An 18849-nucleotide genomic window follows, 5' to 3' on the forward strand; every position below is an offset into this window, starting at 1 on the left:
TACTCATAATCTTTGCTTGTATTTTGTATTTAATTTTGAGTACATTTCACATCACACAACATGAAAAAACCATTATGCACTATAAAAGTGCGATCCAATTTTCTTTATTTTAGATGGATCAAGAAAGCTCATTCAACTATGGAAAGATGTAAACAGTGAAGTGGAAATAGGGGAACACTCAGACATGAAGTGGTAGTTCGATAGTGAATGACCATGTTACATTTTTATGAATCGTGGTTTGGCTAGTCACTTACACATAATTTCTTGGGCCCAACTGGAAACTTCTTTATACAGTTTAAAGATACCTACACCACATCATGTGTCTATGTTTTAGTGTTTTCTTTTAATAAAATTAAAGTTAAGAGGTTCCCACTCATTGTGTCTATTGTGATGAATTAACTCTATAACTAGCATATGGAAATTAAATTTGAAAGCTACTGTTATCTAATTGCTGACTTTTCCTGAGCGACAACCTATCATGCAGGAAAGAAACTGAAATTTTATAATGATTGTAACATTGTAAGATATATTGAAAAGACTATGCAACAGTAGTTTGTTTTATATACTCTATATGTAGACTAAACTAACCTAGGTAATGTTTGAGCAAGGCCCTCTGTCTCACCCAACTTCTTTAAATGTACGTGGAGTCTTCTTAACTACACTTTTAATGGTTTTACATTGTCAACTGGCAGGGCCAAGCCAAGAGTGAGAGAGACATTCTATGTACAACTAATTGATGATGATGGATACCCAAGTTTTAAATTCTATATAAATATTACACATAATTACTTATTACTAATAGTTATGATAAACTTAATTAACATAATATAATTTTCTTGAACAAAATTGAACTTTATAATTAACAAAAATTTTATGTGGGAGGTATGCTTTAGAGAGAACTAATAGACATAAATGTGGATAATATGCTTCATTTTCAACATTATTCCTTGTTGACCTTAAAGAGTTAGTTCTCACCCATAAAAGGTCAATTTTAATTGGGATGTGTTGCTAACATAGAGACTATATCTTTAAGACTTTTATCAACCACATCTATTAGCTAGTTGATGCTTTAGAATCCTTTGTTGGCATTAAGATTTTAGGGTGGTTAGGATCAAAATATCTTTCCATTATACATTTAATTAAGAGATTACAAAATAAAGCGACATAAACATGTTTATATAGCTAAATGAAAATTTTCTGCTCGAGAATCGTACCCCGTTTTCTTCTTCCTCCTCCAACACTTGTCATGTGTTTTTATGTTTTCTTTATAGCAGAAACACTCTTTATAATTTGTATCTTTATGTTCTCTTTTAATTTTCAAAGAATTTAATGATATATTTAAAGTTAATTAATTAAGACACATGACACGCATCGGTGGATGAGATAGGCAACTTGGAACAATGCTGGGGCAAAAAATCTGTGTTTGAAAAAGAATGAAAATCCTCTTCTCTAGAATCCTATCTCGTTTCTTATTTCATCATCGACACTTACAAGGTATCTTAATTAATAAAAAAAAAAAACTTTTGATTTGATAACATGGTTTTATAAAAATAATTTTATATTGTTTTATGATATTTGTTTGATCTCTAAACAATTTTTATAATTATTTATTAATTGATTTTTCAGAGGTTATATGTAACTTTTACCTTAAAGTAAAAAAGAGTTTTTTTAATATATATATATATATATTTTGTATTGTTTTTTTTTTGAACAGTAGTTGGAAGCACTCTCTCTAACGTGTATCTTTATGCTTTCTTTTAATTTTGAAGGAATTTAATGGTGTAAAGGTAAAGTGGCACCCATCGAAAGGCCCTTTTTTTTTTTTTAATTTCATTAATTAAGGCATATGATAAGTGTTGATAGATGAGACATGAAACCCGGAATGATTCCCGACCAGAAGATTTGCGTTGGTTGATGGATTGGACAAGAAACAGGGTACAATTAGGAGGTTGAGGATTTACCTATGTATATAACCCTTTAGATTGTAATAAAAGATAAGGTCTAAATCATTTATCATAGATCAGTTTTAGAATTTTTCCCCTTTTGTTGGGGTAAATTAATGGAATTATACTTTTTTTTTTTCGTTACAAACAATACTAGCAATATAATTGGATCCTCTGCCTTAATTATCTCTCTTTCATTTTCAACATTTCCCATCCATACCAATTAAGTCTTATGACATCAATGCAATACTATCGCATTAACAACTCGGGTACTCGGATGAATTAGTTAGGGTTTAATATTTCGTCTTTTTCACTTGCGTTGATATTATCTGTATATAATTTATATTTGAATCTCTGGTTTTTTGGATCAGATGACTTCCAATGGTGAAAATTTGGCAGTGAAATTATCTTTAATGAGGGACTTCATCTTCTTCCTCAATCATTAATTACTATATTATATATACACACACACACACAAATACAGAGTATTAATATTTGTCTACTTACCTTCTTCTAGGATTAGAGGCTTCTTTATTGGTTTCAAACATATAATGTTATGGATAATCAAGTTTGGAGGCTTCTTATCTATCTATGTCCATTGAAAGTTCATAGAAGAAAATGATAGTACGCATAAGAACAGTAGCATTGATACAAAGTATGAAACTACTTGACAAAATCTGATTACCATGCAACATCTTGAAAGATAATGGTTGTCACTTGTCAGCTATATGATACCAGATTGATTTCATACCCAAAAGAACTGTAGAGAACAAGTTGGCTAAGCTTTGGCTGCTTTGGTGAGAGGTCACCAGGTTAAGGCGGCAGATAGTGAATTATACATATTCATATCCACCAACAGAATCATGAAACAATAACCCGACCGGCCTATTATCAAGAACTTTCGGGAACATATCGAAGCAATAAATAAAGAGGTTTGGATTCGTTGTAGCTAAACTTTTGCTTTACTGGCAGTACTGGTATTTATTTGAAGTAAAGATGGTAGCTAAACTCTATGCAATAAGGCTAAACAGCTTATGCCAGCTGGTGGCTTCAAAGAAGCAAGTAGACACCCAAGGCCTGAAGCTCTTCAACTACTTTCCACTGCATTGTTTATTATTTTTTGTTTGACCACAAATTAAGGAAATGAAGGAAAGGATGAGGCCGTGGAAGAAGCCATCCGTAATATCACAGGAAACGTACGTTCCAAAGAGTGAAGTCATCAACACGACAACTTTTATGTATTATAATTTAGCTGATGATAAACGAAAGAAAGCCCGTTTGGACTTTGAATTGGACCGGGTTTCATTGAATGAAAGAATTTAAGGCAGTTGAAAACCTTTCAACTACACACCACCCTAAGTTGGTGTGAGCATTAACTCTACTCTACCCACCCCCTTACATCTCACTATCAATATATTTATATATAACCCCAGTTCTTCACCATTTTGATTATCCAAGGAATTAATTTCAGGCTTAACATGGCTAGAAGCGAGCAAGATCTCTTGTCAACTGAGATTGTCAACCGTGGGATTGAGTCCTCCGGGCCTAATGCCGGCTCCTTAGCCTTCTCGGTCAGGGTTCGTAGGCGGCTCCCGGATTTCCTTCAGTCAGTGAACTTGAAGTATGTGAAGTTAGGGTACCATTATCTGATCAGTCATGGCATATACTTGGCTACCATACCAGTTTTGGTGCTTGTGTTTAGTGCGGAGGTTGGAAGCCTTAGTAGGGAAGAGCTGTGGGAAAAGCTATGGGAAGACGCTCGCTATGATCTTGCCACGGTGCTCTCCTTTTTCGCTGTCTTTGTGTTCACGGTTTCTGTCTACTTCATGTCACGGCCTCGGTCCATTTATCTGATTGATTTTGCATGTTACCGTCCTAACGATGACCTAAAGGTGAAAATCTTTTCTCTTGCATGAATGCTTAACTAGACTACACGTATTTCTTGCTATGCAAGAAACAATTAAATCATAGATTTTGTCACTTTACAAATTTATTTACACATCCTATTACATTTTCAGGTCACTAAGGATCAATTCATTGAAATAGCAAGAAAATCAGGCAAGTTTGATGAGGGAAGTCTTGAATTCCAGAAAAGGATTCTGAAATCATCAGGAATTGGGGACGAAACTTACGTTCCCAAGGCGCTCATGTCTAGTGAAAACTGTGCAACCATGAAAGAAGGTCGCCTCGAAGCCTCCACTGTAATGTTTGGGGCACTCGATGAGCTCTTTGAGAAGACCAGGATTCGACCAAAGGACGTAGGAGTGCTTGTCGTGAACTGCAGCATCTTCAACCCAACTCCATCTCTCTCTGCAATGATCATCAACCACTATAAAATGAGAGGAAACATCTTGAGCTACAATCTTGGAGGGATGGGCTGCAGTGCTGGCATCATAGCGGTGGACTTGGCCCGAGACATGTTGCAGGCAAACCCAAATAACTATGCTGTTGTAGTCAGCACTGAGATGGTGGGCTACAATTGGTACCCAGGCCGGGTCCGGTCCATGCTTGTTCCAAATTGCTTTTTCAGGATGGGATGCTCCGCCATCCTCATGTCCAACCGGCGTCGTGACTACAGGCGTGCCAAGTACCGTCTCGAACACCTTGTTCGGACTCATAAAGGTGCTGATGACCGCAGCTTCAGGTGTGTTCCTTGATCATTCTCTTGATTATTGTTTACCTGATTGTGTATATCAGCTTATGTGGGCAAAGATTAGTTTATGACAGTTATAGCTTGGTAGATGGATAAGCGCCCAATAAACACGTATAAGAATTCTGATTCAACGTCTTTCCAATAAGCTAAACTTTAATTTATGATAATTATAGACTACCAATCTACTAGATATTTATGAAATTCATATTTAGTTATGAACTAGCTATATCACGCACTCTCATTCAAACATTTGTCCTTTCTGATTCCTTTTTTCTAAAAACTACCCAACTTATTTTCCATCCATGAAAATGACACCCTGGACTATTGGGAGGTGGTCCATGGATTGCCACTCTTGTGTGTTTGCGGGCATGTGCCTGTGGCTCAAGATAGACATGCTTTATACCCTATATATTTCCTAGAATAGCCCCATAGCCCAGTCTATGGTGGTAAATATCCTTTACTGTTTAATGAACGACATGATGCCCATAGGACCTAACACCCTCTCCTATCGATGGCTATACGCAAGGAAATCTGTATGCATCAGGATAACATTTGATTTAATTTCAGTTTCTCCTGGTGAAACACCAATTTGGCAATATTACTACTAGCATTCAAGTTGGCAGAGATTCAAATCTGGAAAACAGAGTACAACAAATTAAAATCAAAACATAGTTGGAACTTGGAATATTTACAACTCCAACAATGGCTTTAACTTGGAATATTTACAACTCCAACAATGGCTTTACAATTTTGTCGCTAATTCTTAACGGAGGTTTACTCTTAAACTCTTCCTTAAAAACGAATCTTACCAAGTTATTTCTTTTTGGAAATTGAATCATTGAACTTATTTAACAGAATATTATAACTTGAATTTAAGATCCTTATCTGAACTTTTAATTAAGTTAGCATGTTTTCGATTTTTAGTTTTCTAGTTTGTTGTAATATTGTGTGTGTATATCAGGTCTGTGTACCAGGAGGAAGATGAACACGGTTTCAAGGGGCTTAAGGTGAGCAAAGATCTAATGGAAATTGGTGGCGATGCCCTCAAAACCAACATCACCACATTGGGGCCTCTAGTTTTACCCTTCTCCGAGCAACTCCTCTTCTTTGGTACATTAGTTTGGAGGCACTTTTTTGGTGGGGATAATTCAAAAGCCTCATTATCACCATCGTCAAAGCCATACATCCCAGACTACAAACTTGCATTCGAACACTTTTGTGTGCATGCCGCGAGCAAGACTGTGCTAGATGAGCTGCAGAAGAACCTTGAGCTCAGTGAGAAGAACATGGAAGCCTCCAGGATGACCTTGCACCGCTTTGGTAACACTTCTAGCTGCAGTATATGGTATGAATTGGCATACTTGGAAGCTAAAGAAAGGGTCAAAAGAGGAGACAGGATTTGGCAGATTGCCTTCGGTTCTGGGTTCAAGTGCAACAGCGTGGTTTGGCGTTCCATGCGCCGTGTGAGGAAGCCTTCCAGGAATAATCCCTGGCTTGACTGCATTGACAGATACCCGGTGGCACCTTAAGTTATGTTATGGCTTGGTTGATAATCAATAATGGGCGAATTTTCTTTTCTATTTTTTCCTCTTGTTTATTTCTTAACTTCTATCACATGGAATAGGACAAGCACTGGAAGTTTGGGATATGGCATATTATTTTGAAACGTTTCTCGATTACTTTAATTGTATGAAAAAGTTGTTGAATTATAGTTAGCGGCTACCCTAAGACTGGTACTCTTCTTCACTTTTCTTCAACCTGGCTAGTGGCAACCATATTTAAGGTCTTCCAGGGACCAATACTTATTACATGATATTTTTGGATGTTATTTAAACTGCAAAAATCTTTGTTCTTTACAGTGCTTTGCAGCTGGCACCCGTACATGGACTTATTGCTCAAGGCCTTGAATTAATGGTAATGGACAGGGCAAACCATAGTTTCTCTGGTATCTGACATAGGACTTGGAATTCCAATTTTCATTTTTGTGGAATAAGATATTTTCTAATTCTGCCAAATTGGGAGCATTCAAATTTGAACTCTGGCTAATGTTCAAGTTGATCACATTCAAATATCAGCACTCATGAATATATTGCTGTTAACAAAGTAATAGACCTTCATATGTAAAGTCTGGGATTGAACATTGCAATTTCTCTTTTAAGAGGTAACACTTTGGGTGATGAGATGAGATAGCCATGGCCGTGACGATTAATTTGAGAGCTAAACTGAAACAACTTTGGTAAATTTTTGAGTAGATAGTTCTCTGGATATGGCTGTGGTTTTTTTTTCTGTCTAAACCGTAGATTCTAGAGGTAAGTGGAGAAGTAAATCTAGAATAACTAGAACAACCAGATCCAACTAGACGGGAAAAAATGTGAGAGAATTACCGCTGTAAGCTTGCGCTTGGTTCTTTTCAACAGAAAGCTCGTTTTCCTTTGAAACCCTATAAGACTGAAATTCCAGACTGCCCAAAAGCTCTGCATTTAACACGATAGATCAAAACGTATGGTCCTAAAGGATCTTTCGTAAGGGCACAGGTTCTTTTTTTTTTTTTTTTCTCTTTTTGGGGATAATTAAATTTGTTTAAATGTAGTACATCAACTAGCTAGGCAGAGGTTGCCAGCTAAGCCCTAAGAAGCATTGAATACCCACTAGATTAAAAGTTGTTGTATTAGAAGGTATTTCAAGGCACTGGTTTATTAAGGAGCATTAAATTCCGGCTTGAAAAGTTGAAAACTGGCTCTAATCTGAATTATTGTAAGCTGCCATAAGGGCCAATGCCCAATGGGCACACCTCAGAAAGACACTGGTTGCATATGTGGCCCGCCCCGCTTTTGGAGTATGCTTTTTCATTTGCAAATTCAACCCAGACCTGGATATTGTATTATGCTGTGACAAAAAGGCATGAGGTTTTGAGTCAAGCTTGTTAACAACAATACAAAATGGAGGCTGCATGAGAAGGTAGAAGCCTCAGAGGATAAGGGCTAACAGTAGGCCATGGACTCATTCTACTCGCCAAGAATCAAGATCACCTCTTTATTAACTTCCCCTTGATGGGATCTTGAAAGTATACTTACCGGTAAATAATATTATAATAATGTCAGGATAAACCTGATATGAAATCCATCATTGTTCTACAACAATCTCACATCTAATGACCCATTGAGAAAAACTTAAATGACAAATCAAAATTCCATCAAAGCCTCTATTCTCATCGTGCTTTTAGCAAGCATTCAAAGAGCACACAACAATTTTTCAGTTTTCCTCCATGATCCAATGAGCTCTAGCCCAAAGGCTTGTGCACAATTTTATTTTATATTTTTTTCCATAAAGTTAGAGGGTTTAATTGAATGTTGAACGAGCTCGTAAGAGTACTCAGCAGGATTTCGCCATAAAAAGGTGCCAACTATCCCGGACAAATACTAGGGGTTGCCAGCCAGCAATGTGTCCTTGTCCTGCTGTGGGGATTTTGATACAGTATTCTAGTGTTGATGCTTGAACAAAATTAAATTAAAAGATCTCTTCAGTCTCTATATTTTTTAATTTTATTTAATTTAAATTTTATACTTAAAATTAAAATAATTTAATCTTTTAATTTTGACAACTGTGCCAATTTAGTCTCTTCCCTAATGATATCTAATTTTACCGTTAAAAGCTGATGTCAACGATAAAGTCAATGCCGATGTATCACTTTTTGATGACGTGGAGTTGAGATGATAATATGGCATGTCACGTGTCACTAAGTGATGACATGACAATGTCACGTGGTATTATATGATGATGTCACAGATCAAAAAAAATTTCAAAAAAAAATTTCTACCATATCATAGGGACTAAAGTGAATAAAAATATATAGTACATGGACTAAATTGAACAAAGTTAAAATATTAAGGGACAAAATTGAAAAAAATTTGAAAAATACAAATCTTTAACTAGATTATTGATATGCTTATTAATAAGTCAAATATTTAAGTGTAAAAGATTTATGGCTTTAAAAAACATATATAAATATTTTTTTACTTGATTATTTGATTCTAGAATATGTAGATTAATTTTTTTTTTTACAAAAATTAAGTTTAAATTCTCCTTCTATAAAAAAAATTTGAAAAAATTTCATACCTGAAGTCAAATTTAGATGAATAATTTGTATTACGTTAAAATAAAATAATATAAAATGACTAAATAAATTCCTTTTTCTTCTATTTATAATAGTATAAAAATTTAAAATTTATTTAACTTAGTTTTTAACTTAAGCTAAAATCAAATAAGCAAAATATGTTAATTTAATTTATTTTTTATAAAAAATGAAGAACGGAAATATGAAGTTAGCGATGATTATAAAAATAATTTTTCGTTCTGACTTGTTTAATTTGGACATGACAAACCTCTTATTACAACCATAGAATTTGAGCTCCACATTTCTAATTATTTATTTATTTTTTATGTTTTTATTTTGTTTAATATTTCAAGTTATATTTTTTTAAATTAAAAAATTTTAAATTAAAGATTGCATTTATGGTTGATAAAGTTAAATATAATTGTAAATATTTGTACCATTTTATTTTATTAATGAATTTTTGTAGATCCAAATTAATAATTTAAATTTAAATTTAACAGAATTTGATTGCGGTGCTTGAATTTAAATAAAGTCATTTTATAAGAAATTTTGAGTAAATTTAAATAAAAGGTAAATTGGGTAAGAGTTGAATAATTTTAAAAGAATATGTATTTGTAAATTGTGAAAGTTGTAACTAAATCAACATATTTTATTAATTTGAGTAAATTTAAATAAAAGATAAATTAGATAAGAGTTGAATAATTTTAAAAGAATATGTATTTGTAAATTATGAAAGTTGTAACTAAATCAACATATTTAGTCATTTTATATTATTTTATTTTAACGTAATGCAAGTTATTTATCTAAATTTGACTTTAAGTATAAATTTTTTTTAAAAAAATTTTTATAGAAGGAAATTCAAACTTAATTTTTGTAAAAAAATAAATTAATTTACAGATTTTAGAATGAAATAATCAACTAAAAATATTTATATATTTTTTAACACCATTAACTTTTACACTTAAATATTTGGTTTATTAATAAGCATATCAATAATCTACTTAAATATTTATATTTTTCAAATATATATTTTTAATTTAGTTCCTCAATATCTTAATTTTATTTAATTTAGTATTTGTACTATATATTTTTGTACACTTTAATCCTTATGATGTGGTAGAATTTTTTTTTTGAAAATTTTTTTATTTGTCACGTGGCACTAACATGTCAATATATCAATACCATGTCATCGTATAGTGCCACATGGCATTGCCACGTAATCACTTTGTGCCATGTGGCATTCCATGTCATTATCTCAATACCACATTATCAAAAAGTAACGTGTTATCCGTGACGTTAGTGATGACGTTATCTTTTAATGACAAAATTGGATACTGTCAGGGAGAATGACTAAATTAATATAATTATCAAAATCAAATGACTAAATTACTTTGATTTTGAGTATAGAGATTAAATTGAACAAAATTGAAGAGTATAGAGACTGGATAAATTTTTTGACCAATAAAATTGCTATACATGAAATTCTTGACAGATGGTGTGATATATCCTGTTTCTCAAACTCTACATGATGAAATTACGCCTGCAATGAGTCCTCACATTTTTAAGCTATACAAGATGTTTGAGCAATTTTCTTGAGGAACTAATTAAATAAGACCCAGAATCAAGCGCCAAAAAAAAAAAAAAATCCAATTTATCATTGCTTTCATCTATGCATATGTAGCCATTTCAAGAGGTCAACCTTCAAACCCAACAAAATGCATTGCACCATTGTAAAGGTAACTATTTTCAGGCTACACACTAAAATTTCTTTCTGAGAAAAACAAAAAGCCTGAAACTTAGATCTAACCCCACCACACCTGACATGATTACAATACTTAGTTACTACTCACATTTATAACCGTGTGCTTGTCATGTTAAAATTGGAATCCAGGATTTTGAACCTAACTAATTACTAATCATGCCTCTTCTCCAAAAACCATAGACTTCAAATCCAAAACCACTCATTTCCAACTACAAAAGCCAACACAAGGCATACCCAAGTCAAAGTACTTGTATATATTTTATGGTTGGTTTTCTAACAAAGTTAGTCAAATCAAATTAATTGAGGCCCTTTGAAGGGTAAAGCTCAACAACTGGTATAAAAATAAAAAAGACATTGAAAAAAAAATTGTTTTGTATGGTTCTTTTATGGTGATGTTTAGCATAAATAATCATGTGTGGAAACCAGGGTGATCATCAGTTAGCTTAGGTCATGCACGGTTGTGGAGGAAGCTTTAAATGCAACGCGGCACTTACTAGCCAGGTAGGACTGACCCATCTTTCCCCAAAGACGAACTTCCTCAGAGAAGCCTAAACCAACCCCATTTCTACGAAGTCAAAACTTTCTTACTAGTAGAAAAAACGACATAGCCTTATTAAAATTTATTTGATTGCTAAAAAGAAAATTTTATTGACTGAGGGATGGTCTTGGGGCTGGAATATCTACGAGAAAAGGGTACTCAATGCGGTAGTTGAGTGTGTTCCCAGTTTTTTCACGTGGAAATTCCACGAAAGGAGACAAATTGTCTTTAAATTTGTGTTGCATATGTGTACCCAAACATGGTTAAAAAATTACTACTATAATATTTCATTTTTTGAGCTAAAATGTCAAGACAATTATTAACATCTTTACTGTCCGTTTGAATACGATCAGTTTTATAGATTTTTGGTACCTTTTCGATACAAGGACATGCTTTTTTGGGTTCTTGCCTGGGTTTTTCGTATACTAAAAGCTTTAATTTCTTCTACCAGAGATAAAAAGAAAACAAAAAAAAAAAAAAAGAAGAGAGAGGCAAATATAACAAAAATTAGAGGAGAAAACATTTGATTTTTTTACATGTAATTATCAAGTTGGGTTAAGAATATGGAAATTCTATCAATCATTTCAATTTCTTTTTTAAAATATAACAACTGATTACATATGTATTTCTTGTATATTTATTAATGGTCTTTTTCGTGGGTTGAATATCTAAATTAGATGTTTACAAGCATCCTATGAGATAATGGTTATTTTTTTTCAAAAAGAAATTATTAAAGGCTTCTTGGAAATGGCTATGTAACAAGGAATTTAATAATTCGATTATGAATAATTTGGGATTTCCTTCTTCTTAAAAAAAATTGTGAGTTCTGTCTTAATTTTTTTAATTAGATATACATTTATTTAAATCTACTTGGGGAATGCAAATCTTCTGCCTCTACTTCCTGCTCCTTTCTCTGCCCCAGCATCAATCCATGCATGGCTGCCATTTTTTTTTTTTTTTTTCAAAAAACAAATGGTTGCTCCTTGAGTTTAGACACAATAAATTTTTTTGTTTCTTTTCATAAATCTTATGGTATCGTCTTCCAAATTTATGTACGACTATAAAAAAATAAAAATTTAATTGTTAAGGCATCTTCTTAAAAAATAAAGGGTCATTCATACAATGTGACGTGATGCACTTGGAGAAGCACCAAAGGGGAGGGCGCTGCTAGGAAACTGCATTTTCACAAGTTGGATCCTTGAATTCGCACAGCTTTTTTGTTTATATTACAAGAAGAGAAGAAGGAACATCATTTTCTTGATGAATGGTGCAGGTGCTTGTGGTCTTAAATCACTCTCTCTCTCTCTACATATATATATATATATATAGTCATAGGCACAGCAGAAAATTTCCACAAATTCAAGGAAAAAAAGTGTGGAGACAGTATGACATATAGCTACCAAATTCCCTCACCAAGAAAGAGAGTAGAGCAATATCTTTTTCCACATAATAAACAAGGTTCTAGAGTGATCAGGGACAGCTAGTTCTAAACTCATGCATGGTATGAAATTGACACATTTGTTCACTTTAAGGCATTGATTATCATGTAGCTGGTTGTCAAGAAAATGACTTGTGATCTCGTCGGCCATACTACTTTTTTAAGTGTATTAAGGACAATGCATGGTTTGAATTGATCCATTGTCGAATACACCTTTTCCATGGAGTTTCTTATTTATTTCCGGGATGTTTCTGTTCTCAAAGCATGGTCCAAGTTACAGTATTCTATTGGGTAGGGAGGAAAGAAGGTTGGAAGAGAAACCCCAATGAGAAGGATTGGAAAGGAAATTTGTCATCCCTCTAAGTTATGCTTGGATCATGACAAATTGGTAGTTGAGAGCTTATCTTGATGCTAGTTACACTGCACACTCTTTATCTAAAAAAGAAGACAAAAACTTAATCAAAATGTGACCCTCAATATTAAATGTTTTTCCCATTTATAGAAGAATTAAGATTAATTCATCAATAACGACAAATGAAAAATGAGGGAAATTAATTAATTCTGTCCTTAGTTATTTTTCCTCCCCTTAGTATCTTGTTGGAAAAGAAGCCCATCATTAATTAACTCCTTGGCATATCAAACTTCTCTATTTGGGACAAAGAACAGTACCTTAGCCTTACTAATCTTCTGTCAAAATTTCCCATCATCAGAGATAACAGCAATTGGTTGGAAAAATTGCCGGCCACCTCACTATTTCATTTTCTATCTCCTTTTCCATGAAAGTTCCGACTAAACACCCCTGTTGACCACCAAAACCGATTTTTTAAACACAATTATTTTACAAGTTTACTTTTCTAAATTTTCCTTCAAATTGGATATTAAATCCAGCAGGATTGGTAGGAAATTAAGGTATCCCAACATATATCAATATCCATGAGATGCCATCATAACTATGCCTTTCAAATGCAAACCTAACCTTTTCCTTTTGTTTTTTCTAACAATGAGGAAATTCTCTTTACATGACGATAAGTTTTGGCAGCTTAGAAGTAGAAACCTTCAATCTGAATACCATATGAGCTTGAAAATTCAAGTTTAATCAGTAATTTACCCCTTGACTATATCGTTCCCATGCCTTTAATCAGCAATCTCTTAAGTCAAAGCAAAACTTGGTTCTTCCAATTTATTTTTTAGCGGAGACGAATTCGTATATGCAATTGGTCTAATTATTAGAGTAGTTGACACGCGCAATGGAGCAATGGCCAAAGCCACAATGCAGTCAATAATCATATTTAAATATCAATATTATAATATGCATACTTATCTGATAAGGAACTTGGTTTTGCTACAGTTTTTCCGTTTTGTCAACTCCATGTACAATGATGAAGAAGAAAAATCCTGCACCTTTTTTTAATAAGTCAACCCATTAATTAAGCAGATAGACAAGGCATTGTAAGATCTCTGACAGAGTACAAGAGAAAGGAACTTGATTGTACGAATTAATTAAGTAGAACTTCGTCTCAAAGATGAAAACTTTATGCATTGACCTCAATCGAGAAACACGAACACATGGTATGAAGATCATGGTCAAATTTTATTTATATATGAAGCCATGGGAACGGAAAGAATTCAAAGCTGTCTTATGCTAACTAATCCTTAAAGAAATTTTTTTTTTTACATGAATAATGCTGCCAAGTTCATCATTCATGAGTCACAAAGAGAGGAGAAAAAATAATTAAAGGAAGTCAAGATTAATTTATTAATTTTATCAAAATTATGTGTATATTAATCAATAACGAGACTTTTCCCCAAAAATAAAAAACATAAAACTAGCGATGAAAAATTTAACTAATTAATTCTGATTTGATGATAGTTACCAAGTACGAGAAAGTATAGTAATGTAACAGTGACATTGGTAGCAGTTGACAAAGGAAATTAAGGGGCGGAAAACAAGGGACTACTGTTGAACCTAACAAAATTCACTTAAATTATTGAGTTACAACTTACAAGGAAATCCATCTGGTCATTCCTCATCTGCCTCTATAAATAGTCAACCAGACTCTCAGTTCCAACACACCAACACAATAAGATAAGCTAGTCCATTGCTGTAGTATCATATATTCGTATATACCAATATGGCTTGCGAGCAGGGCTACCTTAAATTATCCAGAGTTGGGATTATAGGGGCTGGTATTAGTGGAATTGCTGCTGCTAAACAGCTCTCCCATCAAAATCCAATTGTTTTCGAGGCCACTGATTCAATAGGTGGCGTTTGGAAACATTGTTCATTTGCTTCCACCAAACTCCAAACCCCTCGATGTGACTTTGAGTTCTCGGATTATCCTTGGCCCCAAAGGGATAATTCGAGTTTCCCTTCTTACCTTGAGATCCTGGATTACTTGCATAATTATGCTACGCACTTTGATGTGTTGAAGTTCATCAAGTTCAATTCCAGGGTGGTGGAGATTCGGTACATAGGTGACCGAGAAACAACCACCTTGGATGTGGCGCCTGGAGAGTTTGGATCTCTTTTGAGAGGCCATCCTGTCTGGGAGGTCGCTGTGGAAACCAATCCATCAAAAACTGTTGAGGTTGTTCTCTAGACATCATATCACTCATTTGCACCACTCGTAAACTTATATTTTTCATTTTCTTCTTCACTTTTCTTGATGATTTGGCATGCTTGTTTCACTTGGAAATCCTGCATGTTTCGACAGGGGCATGGGGCTGCTGTCTTTTCCTAGTATTGAATTATTTATTTATTTATCGTATGAACTTCCTGTCCAAGTGCATGTCGTCGCCATGTCCTTCAGTTGATGAGTTATTAAACACAAAAGTAATCTTTGTGGTTTTCATATCGCGATCGCTAGTAAGTCAATTAGTTTTTCCTGACATACGTGTTTTTTCAGTCACGGTCTGAAAGGTTTAAAATTCTTAGCCAGCCCTTAAAAAAAAAAAAAAAATCTTAGCTAGACCTGGTGGAAGTTGACCCGAGATTCTTTGTACCTATCTATGTACAACAAAACGTTTTTACATGTTATAATTAATGCTTGACACCATTTATTCTCTCGATCCTGTTCATAATTCTGGACTTGTTGGAACTGCAGATGTATGCTTTCGAATTACTGGTGGTATGCATTGGCAAATACGGGGATATACCGAGAATGCCAGTTTTCCCTCCCAACAAAGGCCAAGAAATTTTCAGTGGGAAGGTTATGCACACCCTCGAGTACTCTAAACTGGATAAAGAAGCCGCCGGTGAGTTGTTGAAAGGAAAGAAAGTTGCAGTTGTCGGTTACAAGAAATCAGCCATTGATTTGGCTACTGAGTGTGCAGAGGCAAACCAAGGTATATATATACATATACGTATGTATTGGAGTAAATATACAAGGTTAACTAGTTACATGCATATACCAACACTATATATAAAAAAAGAAAAGTATTTAGAAGTAGCCAAATAGGAGACAAACCCTAATTTGACTGACATCCAACATAAAGTCACATGCATGCTTCTCTATAGCAAGGTAAGCAGACTGGTCAACAAAGCCAAAGAATCATACTAAAATGTCAACTGAGGATTTGATTTCTGACATGCATGCTTCCTTAGCAAGGTAACTACACAAAATTTTTCCAGATAATTAGCCACTTAATTAAGCTTACTATCGTATCTTTCTTTTTTTTAAAAAAATTATGTTTAAAATTAAATCTCTACTTGAAAATCTTGAATTGTATGCTAATTTATTTTTCACAAAATTTAACGTATTTTATTGCTTAAAGCCTGCGATTTTTAGATACCCCGATTGCTTAATATATAGTCATAAAATGCATGCTAGCTAGATTGAGGTTTGGTTCTAGAATGCAACGTGATTTTGACTGCCTGGCTTTATTTTATCTTTGTATCTTGACGCTTTTGCTTCGCATGTTTTGTTAAAAAAGGACCTGATGGACAACCATGTACAATGGTGATAAGGACTTTACATTGGACCGTTCCAGCTTACTGGATTTGGGGTTTGCCCTTTTTCTTGTTTTATTCAACAAGGTCTTCTCAATTTCTCCATGAAAGGCCAAACCAAGGGCTGCTCAGGAATTTGCTTTGCCCTCTTTTGTCTCCCATGGTAACTTAACTTCCATTTCTTCATCTACCACTTAATTTTCTCTTTTCTTCCTTATTTCCATCATGTCTTAATCATTGCTACAATCTTGTATTCTATCTAATTATTTACCATCTATAGCTGTTAATTACTTCCTTTTGTTACCGAGCAAAAAAAAAAAAACATCTTTTTGTTTTTTTTATGCAGAGAAAAGCAGTTTCCAAGTTCATAGAGTCGTATTTGGTGTGGAAGCTTCCACTAGATAAGTATGGACTGAAACCAGATCACCCATTTGAGGAGGATTACGCCTCCTGCCAGATGGCTATCCTACCTGAAAATTTCTTTTCAGAGGCAGACAAGGGAAAGATATTGTTCAAAAGAGCATCGAAATGGTGGTTCTGGAATGGTGGGCTTGAATTTGAGGACAACACCAAAATAGAGGCTGATGTTGTACTTCTTGCTAGTGGTTATGATGGGAAAAAGAAGATCCAGGATCTTCTGCCTGAACCTTTCTCGAGTCTGATAGTAGACTCCACTGGGCTCATGCCCTTGTACAGGTATACTAAAATATTAAGAAAAGATCGATGGGATCACATATGTTGCTTTTCCAGAATAACTAAGATCTTTTGAGCTGATAAAGTATATATGTTACTTTTGCAGGGGCACAATCCATCCGCTGATTCCAAACATGGCATTCGTGGGGTACATTGAGAGTGTTTCGAACCTGCATACAGCAGAGATAAGATGCAAATGGCTGTCTAGACTGGCTGATGGTCTATTCAAGCTTCCCAGCATTGAGAAAATGCTTGACCAAACTACCAAAGAAATGGAGATCATGAAGAAAACAACTCGTTTCTACAAGAGACATTGCATTTCTACTTTCAGTATTAATCACAGCGATGAGATTTGTGAAGAGATGGGATGGAAATCCTTGAGGAAGAATAACTGGTTCCTGGAAGCTTTTGCTCCTTACAACAGTCAAGATTATGGAGAAGACAAATAAACTTGATAGATGTTGATTAGTATATTCCATCTTAGGCTGCAGCTAAAGAATAAAATAGTTTATCTATCATATATGTCCTGCAGTGACAATATAATTCCTCATCTACCTTCACGTATGATGTACTGAGTTTTAGTTAACAATGAAATTTAGAATAAAGGAATTAATCTTAATGCTACGTTGGTCGTCATGTGATTTTCTTTTATTATTAATGTGTAGAACTGCTGCACATGTTTGATTGAGGGTCTAATTAATACTATTATAATCCAAACTTATTATGAGAATATTAACTTTAAAATAGAGAAAATGACGAGGAATATCTTTCTTTAATAAGGGCATTTCAAAAATAATCATCAAAATAAATTTAACTGTTTTTAGTCATATTTAATCATGACTTGACAAAAATACCATTGAAACTATTTTAAATAAATTAAACTATTTATTATAATGTATCCCCATTTGTGTTTTCGATTTCGCTCTCTCACCATCCCACTCTCTCTAATTTTATCGATTTCTCTTCGGCTTTTTTTTGCTATGCTCACGATTTCTCTCTCTCGTGCTTTCATATTTCTTTTTCTTGCGCTTTCAATACACCAAGTGATGGTTTTGATGTGCTTGGATGGGTGATAATTTAGAGAATTTGATTTTTAAATATTTTGGATAAAATAAAAATGGTAAAAATGATTACATATGTTTGAAATAACTTTTAATTGGATCAATTCGGGACTTAGACACCAATAAACTCAAGAATTTAAAATTTATAAACTTAGGTTTTCAAAGAATTTTTTTTTCAATTTTTAGTTGAAATAGGTGTTTTTGATAAAAAAAATTGTATTTTAATTTATGAAAACATGTTAGAAACACTTTAATTGGTGCTAAATTGTCAAAAAAAAAAACAAAAAGAAATGAAGAGAGTTGAAAGGATTTGAAGTTTTGATTTGTAAGTAACAATAACATTTTAGGCCTTAAAGTGTACAAAATATTTTTGAATATGACATGTAATAATAATATTTTTTCAACATGACGTGTAATAATAATATATTTTTTTTATTATGGAGTGTAACAACTTTTTTTAATTATGACGTGTAACATATTTTTGTACATGACATGTAACAATAGTATTTTTTTTAACATGACGTATAACAACCTAATTATGTCGTGTAATATATTTTTGTACTTGACGTGTAACAACTTAACCATAACGTGTAACATATTTTTGTACACGACGTGTAACATCATGACGCGTAATTTCATTAAAGGTAAATTTATCCAACTTGATTAAAAATAGTTAAAATTATAAAGAGAATTATTTT

General features: G+C 33.6%; 2 protein-coding genes and 1 non-coding gene across 3 annotated transcripts; all 3 read left to right on the plus strand.

The window, feature by feature from the left end:
• Positions 1 to 3383: 3383 nt before the first annotated feature.
• KCS10 (3-ketoacyl-CoA synthase 10) lies at positions 3384 to 6353 on the plus strand. Its single transcript, XM_018128007.2, has 3 exons — positions 3384 to 3835; positions 3962 to 4587; positions 5558 to 6353. The coding sequence occupies exons 1-3, from the start codon at positions 3422 to 3424 to the stop codon at positions 6123 to 6125; spliced, it is 1608 nt and encodes a 535-aa protein (XP_017983496.1). The 5' UTR covers positions 3384 to 3421; the 3' UTR covers positions 6126 to 6353.
• A 2562-nt stretch (positions 6354 to 8915) lies between these two features.
• On the plus strand, positions 8916 to 9008 carry LOC148760625 (small nucleolar RNA snoR8a). The gene has a single exon (XR_016028709.1). It is a non-coding gene; the product is annotated as a small nucleolar RNA snoR8a (small nucleolar RNA).
• Positions 9009 to 14537: 5529 nt separating this feature from the next.
• Positions 14538 to 17714, plus strand: LOC18588180 (putative flavin-containing monooxygenase 1). The gene is made up of 5 exons (XM_018127114.2): positions 14538 to 15036; positions 15553 to 15793; positions 16382 to 16560; positions 16744 to 17093; positions 17197 to 17714. The coding sequence occupies exons 1-5, from the start codon at positions 14581 to 14583 to the stop codon at positions 17537 to 17539; spliced, it is 1569 nt and encodes a 522-aa protein (XP_017982603.2). The 5' UTR covers positions 14538 to 14580; the 3' UTR covers positions 17540 to 17714.
• The last annotated feature ends 1135 nt before the right edge of the window (positions 17715 to 18849 follow it).

The sequence above is a fragment of the Theobroma cacao genome, chromosome 9, assembly GCF_053813885.1.
Source record: "Theobroma cacao isolate CCN51 chromosome 9, ASM5381388v1, whole genome shotgun sequence".
NCBI classification, from domain to species: domain Eukaryota; kingdom Viridiplantae; phylum Streptophyta; class Magnoliopsida; order Malvales; family Malvaceae; genus Theobroma; species Theobroma cacao.

What these genes read in the sequence shown, in the direction of transcription:
- KCS10 (XM_018128007.2), top strand. Translation starts at nt 3,422, where the DNA reads ATGGCTAGAAGCGAGCAAGATCTCTTGTCAACTGAGATTGTCAACCGT. An exon ending in GTCCTAACGATGACCTAAAG is followed by an intron (nt 3,836 to 3,961) that starts GTGAAAATCTTT and finishes TTACATTTTCAG; the next exon opens with GTCACTAAGGATCAATTCAT. An exon ending in GCTGATGACCGCAGCTTCAG is followed by an intron (nt 4,588 to 5,557) that starts GTGTGTTCCTTG and finishes TGTGTATATCAG; the next exon opens with GTCTGTGTACCAGGAGGAAG.
- LOC18588180 (XM_018127114.2), top strand. Translation starts at nt 14,581, where the DNA reads ATGGCTTGCGAGCAGGGCTACCTTAAATTATCCAGAGTTGGGATTATA. An exon ending in ATCCATCAAAAACTGTTGAG is followed by an intron (nt 15,037 to 15,552) that starts GTTGTTCTCTAG and finishes TTGGAACTGCAG; the next exon opens with ATGTATGCTTTCGAATTACT. An exon ending in GGGCTCATGCCCTTGTACAG is followed by an intron (nt 17,094 to 17,196) that starts GTATACTAAAAT and finishes TTACTTTTGCAG; the next exon opens with GGGCACAATCCATCCGCTGA.